This window comes from Typopeltis vanoorti, chromosome 19, assembly GCF_054136105.1.
Source record: "Typopeltis vanoorti isolate ZY-2024b chromosome 19, IOZ_Tvanoo_1.0, whole genome shotgun sequence".
Classification (NCBI taxonomy): domain Eukaryota; kingdom Metazoa; phylum Arthropoda; class Arachnida; order Uropygi; family Thelyphonidae; genus Typopeltis; species Typopeltis vanoorti.
This window is the reverse complement of record NC_143567.1, coordinates 10,119,386-10,136,521: the sequence shown is the minus strand read 5'-3', so window position 1 is coordinate 10,136,521 and position 17,136 is coordinate 10,119,386. Positions and strand designations below refer to the sequence as shown.

The window sequence follows — 17,136 nt, the reverse complement described above, 5'->3', positions numbered from 1 at the left end:
AACACCTCCCTTTCCAATGGCTACAGTGATTACAGAATTTAAAAAATAATCATTTCCTTCCCCATTCCTCAGCCATCACTTCAGGAGGGTTTCAGAAATGCCATCACCATCCCCTACATCCATGGCACATTGTAAAAAATAGCCAGGTCTTTAAAAAAGTACAACATCTACACAGCTTTTAAGCCCCACTGGAAACTTGCTGTCCTTATCTGCTTTACCAAAGATTAGCACCCTCCTCTCTCAGTGCCTGGAGTATATAAAGTAACCTATTCTGCAAGTTGTCTTACTTCGGGCAGATAGATTCATCTAAATGGATAGATAGCCACTATCCATTTAGATGAACATAAATCATGCATTTGCAATCACAACTATGGTCAATCTGGCCTTGCAGACCATGTATTGGATACAACTCACAGAATCTTCTGGAAGAAAACCACCATGCTCCACCATAGTAAATTAAAAAAAAAAAACAGTTTTTGCAATCTGCAGCAGCTCTCAGAAATCAACCTAATTTAAACAAATATGGCTGCATAAAACTTCCCAAAATTTGGGAAACAATAATGGTCAGAGGTCCCAGTTTACATCCTAGACCACCTACATACATCCATTCAGGGCACACTTCCTAGATAGGACTTTAGAATCTCCCACATGTTTCATTTAGTATTATGTTGTCTTTGTGTGCAAGTGTTATACATGGTATTTGTATTCCCCGAAGATGTCTTAGCGACTGAGACAAATATCAGAAGCATTAAGATTAGTTTTTAATCCTTTCCTAGTGCTGTAAATATTCCATTAAACCTCCAACATGATTATCTCATCTTCTTTACCTTACATGTTGGATATAATAGCTTGTCAAGGAAAGCAATCTGGTTTATTATTATTATTTGACACCTCCAGGGAGTCCAAAGACTCATCAAGGAAGGGCACCTGCTCTACAGCTATGTCTCCACCACTCAATCCGCCAACTGACCCTAACTACACCAATGCCATCTACCGCCGACCACCACCACTAGTATTTCCACAGACAATCATAAACATCTATGCCCATGGCAGGATTCGAACCCGCAGCCTTTCGGCTGGAGAGCAGATACACTAACCACTCGGCCAGTCAGGCTGGCTAATAAACTATTTTGGTAATCAGACAGCCAGTAATTTGAATTAGCATTGAATTATAAACCTAATTAATGATATGATAGGGATGTTATCTGTTTGCTGATTTGTGTGCTATGTGTGTAAACTGCATGCATTCTCTGGCTAGTTTGTCAATCTTGTGGAATAAAAAAACCCTAGCACTTCCATATGAGACTGGCTAATTCACCTGCAGTTCAAAATTTCTTATAAAGATTCACGTTAAATAGGATTTCAACTCAGGTCTTTCCAGCCAAAGGGCATCACTGGTACTGATTAATCTAGAGAGAGATTCTGGGCAAAAGTTACAAGTTTTTCCAAATACAATTTGTGTTTTCTTTTTTTTATGATTTTTTTAAAGGAAAGAATTAAAACAAACTACTTTGGTAATCAGACAGCCAGTAATTTGAATTAGCATTGTTTTATGCAGTTACTTTAAGATACAGAAACTTGTATTGCCCAGCTGTCTTATATATAACAATAATTACATGTTCATGCAATTCATTACTTTTATATTGTTGCTCCATTATCCCAAAATTTTATGTGACATCCTATTCAATTATGAGAAGACTATAAGCAATATTTTGATAAGACTATGAGCAATATACTTTGAAAAATAAAGTGACAGAGAAATTTTTTTTTTTAAATTTTAATAACCATCAGATCTGAAAACTATTTATTATAAAAGAATTAATATCCTAAATAATATCAAGTAATTTTGCTAGTGTGCATTGTGTGTCAAGACATGCACAAACATACATGTAAATGCATATACATGATCTATATATCTATACAGATATCTTTGATTTTCTCAAGAAAATCGACCGTAGAACCCACATTATTTCAGACATTAAATACAAGTATTAGGGTTAGGGACCACGAGATGGCGGCACTTGTTGAGCCGTCATTCTTCACTGCATGCCGCTTAATTAGTGATAGCCTTGGGCCAGCTATCTCTGATTGGGTACCAGTGGAGATTGAACTGCCCACTCAGTCTCCAAAAGTTAGATAGGGCTAAAAACGGCCTCCCCTACTCCCTATATATATGGGAATAAAAAGGCATTAGCTGATTTTTTTTTATTTTTTAGATATCTTTGATGATAAGAATTAGCAGAGATAAAGATGTGCTACTTCCGTTGTATAAATCTAATCAGATTAGGCTATTGGGTTCTTATCTTGTTATTGATATTTGAAGGGGATGAAAAAAACTAGAGAGAGTAAAATAAAAAGCAGGTAACAAAAATGATATTACACCCTCTGTCCAAAGAGAAACCGAACTTTTCAAAAATAGAAGAAACTAGTGGCACCATCTGTTATCTTTTGTTGTCGAAACGACAACCTTCATTAGTTTTGTGAAACAAATGTCATAAACAGTTCACATTTGTTTCATTAGAAGCCGAGTTATAGTGCCAAGAGTGATAGTGCGTTTTGACAATCGCTCAGAAAATGAGTTTCAAACAAAGAGCTGCGATTGACTTTTGTGTTAAACTTGGTAAAAGTTTTACCGAAACGCATCAAATGCTTCAAAAAGCATACAGTGATGAATGCTTATCCTGTACTCAAGTTTACAAGTGGTTTAAGCAATTTCAAAGTGGTTGTGAGATGCTTGAGGACGACGAAAAGCCGGGCGGTTCAAAAACTGGACTGAGCGAAGTTAACATTCAAAAAGCGCATGATTTCATCAAAGAAAACCTGAAATCGTCTGTGAGATTGATTGAAGATGAATACGGATTCCAAAATCAACTGTGCACAACATTTTACCGAGAGTTTGGGCGTTTGTAAATTGAATTCGCAATTTGTTCCCGACAAGTTGACCGATGACCAAAAAATGCATCTAATTGAACACTGCAAGGACCTCATTAAAACCGAGCTGTTTTAATGAGGTCCTGGATACTTGGGAGATTTTCAGAAGACAGAACAGGGACTAACCCCAAAGTTTGGGAAGGACTCAAACTTCCTTGAAACAATCGTTACTGATGTTCTGAGTATGAGCCCAAAACAAAGCACCAGAGTGCTGAGTAAAGACCACCAGAAGAGGGGCATCCAAAAAAAAGTTGCTTGGAGGTCAAAAGTAAAGACAATGTTGATTTGTTTCAATATGATTCCAAGGGCATTATCCATACAGAATTCATTCCGCCTGGCCAAACGGTCAATGGTGAGTTTTATCTTGAAGTGATTAATAGTAAGAATTCATCGCGTACAGCATGAATATCATGATGCAGGCAGCTGGTCACTTTTGCATGATAATGCACCATCTCATCGTTCAAACATTGTGAGCCATTTTTTGATCAAAAACCAAGTTTGTATGTTGGATCACTCGCCGTATTCACCTGATTTTGCACCCTGTGACTTCTTTCTCTTATCCCAACATCAACTGCCGATGAAAGGAAAGTGATACGACACCAATGAAAATGTTCAAGCGGCAGTAACCACGACCCTCAACAGTATGCCAAAAACTGATATAAAAAAACTCATTTAATGAATTAATTGCCCGTGTCAAACGCTGTATCGAAGCTGAGGGAGAGTATATTGATTAAATAAGTGATTTGAATAATTATAATTGGCCTGTGTTTTATTTTCTATCAAAAGTTCAGTTTCTTTTTAGACAGAGGGTGTAGATTGTGAAAGTTGAATATTGACTATGAGAATAGGCTGAGAGTATGTAATCCGAGGAGTTTTTCAGATAAATGATAAAGTGGGTAATATGAATGAGACATGCAAGCTACCAAAAGATAATTAACAGATGGTTACTTGGGAGATTTTTCATGCTGGACACACACTATGTTCTAATAAACTTGGCATGTTAATATGCTGATTGATATATTTTGTATACAAATATCTATATTTTACAAATGCATTCAGTAGAGTAAGAATGTGTTTTATATTTTATTTTTAAATTCTTAATAAAACCTTACTGGTACTCTCGTGATTACAATATATGAAAACAAAGACTGGTATACAAGCAACAATAAATTTTAACAAATGTCTCATTATGGGAAGACAGTGTTCATACATTATAGGAAAGAAAGCATTTGAAGTAAATGCTATGCTTATTTATTTCATTTTATATCAAACATAAAATGAAAGTAATGAGTAAGAAGCTGTCTTATACTGAGAGGTACAGCAGAAAATAAATATTTTGAAAAGAAATTTTGAGGATTGTCTTATATGCATGGTCACTTGTATGAAAGCATGTATGGTGATTATTGTCACTGGTTGTTGGGGAGGAAAAGTGACCACAAAATTAGCTATCACTTAGAATATGAGGTCCAGATATTATTAACATATATTAAGATAAAAGTGAGTAGTATTATATATTATTTACCATATAAGTAGAAAAGGCAAGGTATTCTAAAATATCTGCCTTGTTTGACGTTTTATTGGTTTCTTCATCTATTCTATCCAGTGCTTCCTGCATCCAGAGTACAGTGTGATAGTGGTCACCATTGTTGTATGATTGACGGCCTAATTCAAAACAGTCTCCAGCTAAAAGTATTAAAAATTATTTAAATCTAAATGGAAAAATAATTTAGCAGTAAATATGTGTTTTCACACACACGCATTAACTGACTAAAAAAAAAATTTTCTTTTCATTAAATCAACTGTAATTTTAAAGAAATATGGCTGCACAGACCACTAAAGACTGCATGCTACTACTTCCTAAGATCAGTAAACCCAGAATTCACTACTTAAGAAACTAATTTCCATCATGATTGCAATTTCTATTAATATTTGGAACATAATATTTAAACAAAAATCAGATAATTTTTTGCACATATATTGAGAATTTTCTAATTGATGGTTCAGAATATAATTCTCGCATTATTTCTTTAAAACAGATTGCACCAAAAATGATTCCTTAGCAAGTATTCTTCCTTTGTATGGATATTTATATATACAAAACAAGGTAAATTATGCTTATTAAAAAGAAAAAGATAAATGAACAAAATTTTATTAACTGAACGTACTGGAATTAGCTTTAATATTCAATCCTTTCCTTTACTGTTACATGGTGACTAGCATTAATGATGAAAAAACAACTACTGTGTTAAATCATACTTAGAATAAAATAATTATGTGACATTTCAGCCTTACAGTAAGTTTATCATTGGGGTATGCATATACATACACAAAGAGACACAAGTATATTAGGGTTCACTACAATATGCTACTATTACTTCATAGTTTCTAAAATAGAAATACTAACAAAACAATGAAAGGAAGTTAATAAGAAAAAACAAGACATGGAACAAGTATACAAATTATATCTACGAGGGTGATCTCGGCCTAACAATGAAAAAACAAATTTATAATTTCAAAATTATTTTTATTTTTCAACATAATCTCCCTTAAGACTAATACATTTATTCCAGCGATGCTCCAGCGCCATTATCCCGTCCCTGTAGTGGTTCTCAGAAAGATCTGCAAAATACCCCTCTACAGCTGCAATCACCTCTTGATTCGAAGAAAAACACTGACCAGCGAGGAAGAGTTTTAGTTTTGGGAAGAGATAGAAGTAAGAAGGAGCCAATTCTGGGGAAGAGGGTGGATGTTCCAACAATTCATAGTGCAGATCCCTTAATTTTCCCATTGTCAAAACACCTTTGTGGGCAGGTGGATTGTTCTGATGAAAGATGATTTTTTTCTTCTGCAAATCAGGTCTTTTCTCACGAATTTTTTTGTCTAGTCTGGTTAAAAGAATCGGAATAATATTCCCTGTTTATTGTTTTACCCTTTTCAAGATAATTAATAAATAAAATGCCTTTAGCATCCAAAACAACACCGATGCCATGCTCTTTCCTGCCAATGGAACCGACTTTGTCTTCTTTGGTGCTGAACAACCGGTTTCTGTCCACTTTTGACTGCTATTTGGATTCTGGTGTATAATGGTGAATCCAAGTCTCATCCACAGTAATAAATCAATGTACAAAATTAGTTTTATTCTTGTTAAAACACTCCAAGCACTGTTCAGAGATTTTCATGTGAGTGCATTTTTGATCTGCTGTAAGCAAGTGTGGCAGCCATCTTACACAAAGCATTTTCATATGCAATTCTTCATGCAAAATATATCTTACAAGTTCTTCTAAAATGCCTATAGTCTCAGCAATTTTACGATGACTCGCTGAAATTTCAGCAATTTCAGCGCATCATCCAATATGGTATTGGATGACTCGCTGGTCATCCAATACGATATCATGCACTTGATCAATGATTTCTGGTGTTGTTACACTTTTTAGATGTCCTTCACGTGGATCATCTTTAAGGCTGATACGACCTTTTAACTCGGCAGGCATTAAACCTTCTTTTACAAAGAATTTTATAAACATTACTCAATACTCAATTTTATCCTACTATCAACCTTCTTTCATCCTCCAAAGAGGTTATTTGTTATACCGATGGATTGTCAGACACCAATATGATTAATGGAGATGCTGGTGTTCTCCTTCTACTCCCGAAAGGTGAAAAACTTTCGATAAAAGTTGGATCTGGGAGAATTGCTTCCAATTTTACCAGCGAACTTTGCGCAATAAATAAAGCACTTGAAGCCTACTTAAAATTATCACCATCTCAACAATCTGAGGGAATTATAATTTACAGTGACTCAGCTGAAGCAGCTGATAAATTATCAAAAGAAGCCAAAGAACTCAACCAAGAAACTCACATGATAACTCTTGCTGATGCTAACAAACTAGCAAAAGCTAAACTAATTCCACTGAAATCAGTGATACATCAAATTCCCAAAATCAATGCTGACAGTAAGACCTCCACCATGATAGCAAGACTACGAACAGGATATTATAGAGGAATGAAGATCAATACGGATGATACGAGAACATATAGAAACTCCAACAACTGTTCCAATACTGAACTGACACCCACTCACATCTTTACCTCCAGCAATTACAGCAACCCTGCAAGAAATAGATCCTAATCCTGAACAACAGCTCTATACAAACAAAATCATCGACATAGCCAAAACAGTTCAAGAAGCACATGGAAACATCTGACTCTTCAAAGAACAAGACAACAACAACTAAATTTTATCCATTTCAAGGGATACAGACAACACTTTTGCTTTAGACAGCTGTATAAAACAAACTACTTGATAATTGACTTGCAATTTCACATGGATGCTTATGACAGATGTACCAACTTAGAAAAAAAAATATTGCCGATAGTGTTGCCATTTATGGGCGAGGCTGAGAACTTTTCAGACCACCTTCGTATTACAAGAAAAAAAATAGTAGAATACTATATCTCATGATTAACAGATTAACTAAAAGAAGCCAAAATCAATGAAGACATAGAATACGAATGGAAAACTTTATAATGATAACTCAAAGCAGCCTCTAAAGTACTTGGAAAGAAAAATAAATTAAAAAGAAAAACATTAAAAATTTGAAACACATATATAGAAATGCAATAAAACAAAAACATACAAAGGAAACAGGAGAAATATACAAAAACAAAAGAAAATAGCTAAAATCATAGTACAAAAAAGTTCACCAAGATTCTTGGAACAGATTTATTAATAAAATAGAATAGATGGCAACACACATGGAAGACAAGACATAGCCTACAAAATATTAAGGAAACCAAACAATGAAAAAAGAGATACTACAAAAATCAACATAATACAAGAGAAACAATGGATAGAGCATTATAAAAATGTATGATATAATCCAAATTTAATAGCAGAAAACAATAATAAAGAAATCTGATTAAAAGAACTAAAAGCAGAAATAAAGGTATCAAAAAATAGAAAATCAACCAGATTAGATAGAGTAAATACAGAGTTTTGGAAATATGATGGAAAATATTTACATCACATTCTTAAAATTAATAAATAACTGCTGGAGGAAATGTAAGGTTAAATCAGACTAGTCAAAATTAAGTTATATCTATATTTAAGAAAGGAGACAGAGATGATTGTGAAAATTACAGAAGAATCAGTCTATTAAAATACAGATAACAAAATTTAAAATTCTAAATAAAAGATTTAGAAATATTACAGAATCTACTCTCAGAAGAACAAATTGGTTTCAACAGTGTACAAACAATGTCTGTACACAATTGAAAAAAGATGAAAATTTAATTTAGAGACTCACTGGCCCCTTTATAGATTATGAGAAAGCTTTTGATAAAATACACAGAAAAAAATTATGGAATATAATGAAAACAAAAGGATATCCATTCTTGTTTTTTTTTTCATTATATTCCAGTACATTTGGTACAAGCTAAACAAAGTTTATTATTATTATGGGCTACTCCATGGAATCCTTAAACTCATCAAGGAAGGCCCTACCTATACTTCGTGATATTCTCGTGCAAGTTGCCGTGAGTCAATGCGAGTGGGGATAACAAAGGTGACTTCATCCGACAACAAGCGAGATTTTGGCGCACTTTAGCAGTCGCGTTCCCTGGTCGTCTTTTAATATAATTCAACAACTATTATTTTCACAGGACGTATATTTGTTAAAAATAATTTCAAAAATTGGTTCAAGAAATCATAAAATTGCAGATGAAGAAAGAAGGTTTAATGCTGAATGGAAAAGCAAGTACTTTTTTATTGAAAATGAGGATAAGCCCATTTTCAATAAATGGGCAAATTTGTATTATTTGTCATAAAAGTGTTGCTATTATGAAAGAATATAATATCAGACATCATTACGAGAATATCATACTTTATCTCATAATCTCATACTTTAAATATTTCTGTGTTTTTTAAGATTGATATAATAAAAATTGATAACTTAAGTTTTTTCACTCACTAATTTTTCATAATTAAACGCTGGCAGCCTGATCATTAAAAATAAAAGTTGAATGGTTCCCACGAGTCTGAAAAGGTTGCCAATCCCTGATCTAATCACATAACTGTATTCACATCAAGGTTCTGTAATATGCTATGCACCTCCATTTCATTTACCTCAGATTCCATATAACCCTTTGCCTCTCTTGTAACTACAATATCTCCACCTGGATGATATATTCTTACAAAGTGTTCACTGTAATTCTACTATTTTGCCTGATTCAGCTATTTTCCTATCATTGGCAGTCATTAAACCCCCAACCAGCCAGGACGTCTATAGACATCCAGCTAAATCTGGATGTGATTCTGTAACACCTATTGAATAACATGGATAAGAAGTGCAATTCGGTCTCACTATTTATCCACCTCGGCTGGTAGGGGTGTTAAAATCATTCTGCAATAAACATTTTTCCTTTTACTTGTGACATAGCGAAAGAACTCTTTGGATTTGTCTTTGTCCTGTACTGTTAACTTCCTTTCATACCCTGCTTTTGCCTTTCTTACTACTATTACTCTTCTGGCCTATGCCTGCTGATCACCTTTTCCTTGAATTACCCACAAATTTTTCTCTGACTATTATGCTAAAGGGGGGACATCAAAATATTTGAGATGTTGATGTGGGGCATGATCCAAAAAAGGTTGAGAAACACTGACTTCTTTCAAGCACTCCTTTACCACTTCCCATGCACTAACAACACCCGGTCCTTGCAGTTTCATATGACATGGTACTAATCCAAGCAATCTCCTAAGACTGTCATACTTACTAGCCCTGTAACTTCACATAGTATCCTCTCTTAACTGAAAATTCCACAAATTCCAGCCATCTCCCAGGTCAAGACCATATGATCACGCTCACCAACTGGTGGCAATGTGGTCACATATTGGTTATTATTATTATACAGATATCTCCACAGTCAGAAGACTCATCATGGGTGATCCATTTATTCACACAATACTATCATACTTCTCCTTAAATTCAAACACTGATGAAGCACCCGCTACTACCTTTGGCAACCTTCAGCACCCTCCAAGCAAAAAAACCTAGTCTTAATGCCCTTGCTAACCACACACTTATAGAACTTCCACTAGTGACCCCCTCTTGTTCTCTCCCTTCTTGCCATGTACTGAAAACACTTTTCAGTATCAACCCCTATAAAACCCTTTTAATAACTTAAAGGGGTTTTTATACCGTTGATCTATTCTTATAGAGAGAATTCCACAGACCTGCAACAATCTTTGTCACTCACTCTGAATCCTCTCCACAATTTTTTCATCATCATCAGAGAATTCAGGAGTCCAGAGCTGTGCACAGTACTCTGGACTCCTGAATTGATGTGGCCTTATTGAAGCCTGTTATGTGCTGTATTGGTTACCTTTACAAAATGCTCTCTAAACTTCAACCTCCTGTTCACAATCACACCCAAGTCCCTGGCCTGAGCTTTCTGCAGTTCAGTTTCATGAATATAGTACACAGCTTCTGACCTCTTACCAACGTATATTACCTTACACTTGGCCATATCAAACATTGAGCCATTTAATTTCCCCATAATGCTAGTCTATTTAAGTCTTCCTGCAGGAACTCTGAATCACCATCATTTACCATTGCTCTTCCCAGTTTAGCATCATCAGCAAACAACTGAATATTTCCTGTCACATTATTTCCTATGTCAGTCATATACAAATTAAATAAGAGGACCAAGTGCTAAGCCATGTGATACAGTTCTGGTCACTTGCCTTCTCCTGGACTCAACTTCTCCATAAACCACTCCTTGATATCTGTCCATCAGCCAACCTCCAATCCAAATCAACAGATTCATATTCATTACAATTTGCTCCAATTTATGCAATAGAGTTCTATGTGGAATCTTGACAAATGCTTTTGCAAAGTCCAGCAATATCACTAAGTAACCTGAATTTCCCTCATCCAAGTCTACTGTCACTTTATTATTAAAAATAAGCAAATTTATAGAGTACCATATTCTTAACCACCCAGTCCTGAATTCTGTCTTTCACCAATCTCTCCAATACTTTAGTCACCACTCCTGAGATGCTCATTAGCCTATAATTTGCTACTTATGTCTTCGAGCATCCTTTATGCAATGGAACTATTTTGCCCTCTTTCCACTCCACTGAGGCTAAAAATTAAACAGCTTGGTCAGAGGAGCTGATAATTTCCTTGCACATTCTCGAAATAGATGAGCTGATATGTCACCTAATCCCATGGCTGTGTTCATATTAAAGTTCAGCAAAATTTTAAGTACCACCATTTCTTCAACCACTATCTCCTATCAGTGAATGTCACTATCCAGATGGTGCACTCCTGAAAAATGTTCACTTAGTAATTCAAGTGAGTCAGCATTTTGCCAAACCAAATAGTAATTCAACTATTTGGTTTGGTTACATTCTGTTACTTTCCCCACCATCAGTCATCCTACCATAGTCATTCCTCCTTTTATTTGCCACATAGTGAAATAACTCTTTAGGATTTCTTTTGGCCTCATCAGCTAGCTTTCCTCTCATAATTAGCTTCGGCCTTCCTTATCATATCAGTCATCCTTCTTGCTTGCACCTTATATTCCTTATGGACATGCTGATCACCTTCATCATCATCATATGATAGTACTACATGAAAAATTTACATCATGCTAATTTCCTATCTACAATTTTCCTCCAAATCAGTCTGTTAAATGTCAAGACTCCAATATCATCCTTATATTTCTGTCTTCTAATGCACTTTTTACTGTATCAATCTACCTATATCTTGGTCTTCCTCTGGATCTTTTTCCTTCCAACCATATCACCAGAGATTAGCTCTGATAACATATTCCTAGATGCTGACAATGTCAAGTTCTTTCCTAATATCCTCATTTTTAATATAATATTGCCATTGATGCCATCTGTTCGTGCCCCTAATCTTTCTCAGGACTCTCATATCTGTGGTCTCTAGTCTTTGGTCAAATGTTTTACTTCTAACCCAGCTCTCAGATCCATAAGTTAAAAGTGGTTTAAAAACTGTCTGGTATAAAGCTAATTTAGTGTTTTGGCTAAATTCTCTCTCTTATTCCATAAAAATTTATTCAGTTGACTTCCTACCATACCAGCTTTGCTGATTCTGTTGTCTATTTCAATATTTAACTTAACATCTTCACTAAAAATCGTACCTAAGTAGTTGAAATGTTTTAGTTGTTCGATAAATTCTCCATTCACAATGCATTTGATATTTTCAATGTTTCTGCCTATTTTCAATGTCTTTGTCTTTATAATGCTGACCTTCATACCATATCTATTACAACATTTATTCAATTTAGTCAGGGAATCTTGCAGACTTGTAGTGGATTTATTTAGAAGTATAACATCATCTGCATAAAGCAAAAAAGCTGAGATTAACACCTCCAATTTTGATATCAGGTTTAATATCACTTTCCTTCATAATGTAATCCATATAGACAACGAATAAGAAAGGGGATAATGTACATCCTTGTCTCACACCAGATTTAACATTAAACCATCTTCCTGTACTTCCTTGAATTCTAACTGCTGACTTACAACTCAAATAAAGACTAAGTATTGCTTGATATAATGCCATTAACACCATATAACTGTAGTTTGGAATAGCTTCTTTCTTGGCATCTTGTCATATGCCTTTTCCAGATCTTTGTTATATTCCCATGATTTCTCAACTATTTGTCATAAAGTGAAAATCTGATCCTGACGGCGTCTATTTGGTCTGAATCCAACTTGTTCTTCACCAAACTTCTCTTCCTCAATCCTTATCAACTGTTCCTCAAATATATATCTTATCAGGAACACTCAATAATGAAATGCCTCAGTAATTCTAAAATTCAGTTTTATTTCCCTTTTTTATATATGGGTACTATGAGAGCTCTACTGCAATCATCTGGAATTCGTCCCTCTGTCCAGGTCTTCTGAACTATGCAGTGCAGCCACTGTACGACTGTCATACCTCCATACTTGACATTTCTGGCCGAATATCATCTATTTCTGCCCCTTTCCACATTTTAGGCTTTTGATGGCTTTTTCTACTTCAAGTATGGATATGTATACCTGACACTTTCCTCCATTTCTGAGCTTCTTTCACAACCACCAGAATATCTTGCCACCTTCTTGATATTTATTTTCTATGTTCTTGCCAAAGTCCTCCCATGACTTTTGTTTAGCCAGTTTTACACAGTGGTTAGCTTTCTTACATTTGTCTCTGTATTCTCTAAGAGCACAAGCTGACTTATTTGCCAGGAACTTTTGATATGCTTTCTTCTTTTCCTTCACTGCCTCTTTAATTTCCTGTGTCCACCATGGAGTTCTCATTTTTCTATCCTTGCACACAACCTCACCACATACCCCTCTGGCTGAATCAATCAGTGTTTCCTTCAGGGCTTGCCACTGAATCTCCAAGGTTTGGTTCCTTTTCTCAAACTATTTAATTTCTTCAATAATGTTTGTGTATTTTAGTCTACAGTTCACTTAGCAAAACAAGTGTTTTCTGCCAAGACAGTTCTTCTCTATCACTGAACTTCCTGCTGATTACCTGCTGCTAATTGAAATGAAGACGAATCAACTCATTCCAGTTAGTAAAAAAGACCGTTCAATGCAGGAAAGTTGTCTACAATAACAGCAATGAAACCAGTAAATTTAAAAATCTGTAAACTTTGTATTAATCTGTTAGAATAAAATTTTTCATTTCCTCTATAGCTGAAGTTAATACTGATTTGAAAAAATAAATGTAAAAAATTACTAACTAAAAAAAATTTTACAAATTCATTCAGGGTATAAAGTAGATTTTTAAAATTAAAAAAAAAAAGCAAGTTAGGTAATTTTATTGGGAGTGACATTAAAAATTAACTGCTGTGACTGCTAAATATACTCTAAATTGTTTCAAATTTGCACGGTTTTTTTTTCTCATTATTGCAAAAACAACAAGCATACACTCTACTGTATGCTGTTCCTTAAAGTTTAGTTTCGATCTGTTGACACAGGTAATTAAATTCAGTGGCTAAAGCTGTGTCACAAAATAAACATGCTTTCCTGGTTCTATGTAATCTCTTTAATATGATCCCTTGTCAGTGTTTTAGGGATACCATACTGCTAGACTAGGTGATGGTGTAACTATTTATGCATCTTGTAGGGTAGCAGCTTTCTCAAAACAGAAAAAGAAAGAGACCCATCTGAAAGGCATCTGATGTACTCTAGGAAGGGTAGATAGTTATTTGATTGTTTTCCTATAGTGCAGAGATTTTCAACAAGTGTGCTGCAAGATTTATGAAAACAAATTCAGTGAAAGAAATAATGTTGTAATTTGAGCATTTATTTATTAGTGTCTAGTCTTCCATCTTCTTGTGTGTGTAAATCAATCAAAATTATGCCTATTTTTTGCCAGATCATCAAAAAAATTAAAATAATATATTTTTAGTGTGCCGCAGAATTTTAATAATTAGTCTAGGTGTGCCGTGTCTAGGTTGAAAATCACTGCTATAGTGAAATGTATTTTTGGATCTTTGCTGTTTAAATGCACTATAAAATGTATCTAATGCGCAAGCAAAATGAGGGACACAGCAGCAGATATCATCAGCACAATGCAGCAATAGTGCAGTTCTGATATGGAGCTTTTCCCCTCCATGTAAAATAATTTTAGTGGGAGGGGAAAAGCTCCATATCCAGTTTTTTATGAAGAAGGGAAAGCTATTTAATGAAGAAGAAGTACAGTCAATTGTGATGCAAGTTTGCAAGCTTATAAGTGAGACTGTCGAAACTGGTCTAGGTAGTGGCTCTTCCCTTAATGCATAACATTATACATATCCACAAGGAGATGCGTTTTGCATTATGGGAGATACTGAGATAGGAGTGTTGTTAGCTTGGTCCACCTTTGCCACGAGTTCCCCGGTGTTGTACTACCTGACCCCAGTCCTGAAGATATTTTCAGGCGCAAACTTTGTTTGCTCACACTTGGATAAAGGATTAAACTAAATTTATTATATTCTAGAAACCAAATTTCTTAATATGACTTTTCACTTTCTCAAATTCTAGTTTTGCAACAACTTTGAAGATGCAAAACGCAGACCATTATTCTGGTTTTAGTATTTCACACAGTCCTTCTTAAAGAGCACTTAAGGTATTATTATTATTTTGGATAACTCAGTACAAATGGCAATGATTTTTTTATGTACTAGCAGTAAATCATCATCTATATACAAGCTGTAACTTTGGTGAATGACACTTGTTTCCCTTCCACACAGGAATGATACTACTGTTCCAACTGTTTAAAGAAGCAAGTTTGTTAAACTTATGTGCCAATTTCAGTTTAAATTCTAAAATTGTTCTTTTCGTCTGATAATGATCTTCATGTAGAATAGAAAATTGTGCAGCAAGGATTCAGTGGTTCACTGATATTCATTATATGTTTTTAACAATATTAATTCACAGTATCATATGGGTACAAAATAAACTATGTAAATAATATAATTGATTACTTAATTTGGTACTTATATAGTGTTGCAAGTGAATACTATAAAGTATATTCTATCTACAATGTTAGCTTCTCATTTATGTATTAGCTACTAACCTGTTAACTCTGGAGATGGCTTGGTGCCTTTAATGTGACCCCTTGCCAGAGATGATGTTTCCAGCTTATAAGTATCTTGAAGTCTCAACAAGGCAACGGCAGCTCCATTAAGATCTTCATCATCTGGAAACTTCACATCATCTCTATTTTTTGTAATGTTTTCTATCAAAGCTATTAAAAAAGGACAAATAATATGATAATGTTTGGAAGTGAAACTGTGACTTCCAGACATATATACAAGATTATACATTTCAAAATTAAAAAAAAAAAAAAAAGAAATATTTAAATGATAGCCCTTTACAAAACAGTTACAAAATAACACAGTTTAAGATCATGAAAATTCAATTTAGAATAGTAAATGGCAAAATGCTGTAAAAAAAAAATACATTCAACACAGTAGAACATAATGGTTTTCCAGGCAGTAAAAGATCAAGGCACTAAACATCAATATATGTCAAGTTAATTCAAAATATAGACAGAGGCAGCAAAACTTTGATTACTCTTTTTAATATATCCCTTGAAATAACTCTAAGAGGAGTAAGACAAGGAGATGTGATCTTCTCTCCAATCTCTTTACAGCAACTCTAGAAAACATTCTCAAACACACAAACATTGATGGAGGTTTAAATATAGATGGAGCAAATATTAAAATATTCCTGTTTGCTGATGATGTGGTTCTGATATCACATCAATCATCTGAACCAGAAATAATGTTGAATGAAATAGACTTGCACTGATGTAGAATGGCAGGATTACAAATCTGCCCTGACAAGATAAAGAAAAATGGATGAAAAATTAATACTGTCATGAGCAACAAATCAAAATGCAAAATAGTCACAGGCAGAATGGAGAGCTACATTATTTAGGACAAGTAATCAAAATGGACAATGATATATCAGATGAGATAAATAATGCAAAAAGGTAGCTCGGAAAGCTTTTAACAAATAAAAGACATCCTCACAAAAGTTTAAAAAAAAAAAAGGACATCAAAATAAGATCAAGCCTTTTTAACAGTATTATTCTACCAGCAATGATCTATGGCAGCAAGACATGGAACACAATGACAACAAAAGGAAGAACAAAGCCTAATAACAACACAAAGGCAATAGCAAGAAAAGATCACATAAGACACATTGAAATAAGGGAAAAATCTGCATTCAAAGATGTGGTAGAAGCTATTTGTAATGCCAAAAACATTAACAAAAGGTATGTAGGACATATAGCATGTGTATGAAAGACACAACAGATGAACTACAAGAATAACAGACTGGTATCCCAGACACATAAAAAGAAAATGTCCCACTTAGGAGATGGGAGAATACTATAGGAAGGAAATGAAGGAGACTAGCTCAAGATAGAGAAAGCTGGCATCTTTGCAACCTGCAGTCATGGAGAAACCAGGACTAAGAATATGGGTCCATGATGGAAAACATGGAAAAATGGCACAATTTCAACTTAAAATGAAACAAGAAATTGATATAAGATTTTTTTTGTAAATTTTTAATTGCAATACTTAAAGTAAAAAAATCTGAATCCTCAGCCAAACATTACTTTTAAAACAGTACTTTTACATGATTAAAAATATTTTGTAATATCACATTTTTTCTTCCTTCTCCTTGTG

General features: G+C 34.4%; 1 protein-coding gene across 6 annotated transcripts in view; it reads right to left on the bottom strand.

The window, feature by feature from the left end:
* Positions 1-17,136, bottom strand: part of PH4alphaEFB (prolyl 4-hydroxylase subunit alpha-1) — a 294,206-nt gene that overhangs the window by 166,710 nt on the left and 110,360 nt on the right. For all 6 annotated transcript variants that reach the window (XM_090409648.1, XM_090409645.1, XM_090409646.1 and 3 more), the window contains 2 exons: positions 15,516-15,686; positions 4,454-4,614 (listed from right to left, as the gene is read on the bottom strand). In XM_090409648.1, the coding sequence (XP_090265774.1) occupies positions 4,454-4,614; positions 15,516-15,686 (332 nt within the window). The remainder of the gene's footprint in view (positions 1-4,453; positions 4,615-15,515; positions 15,687-17,136) is intronic.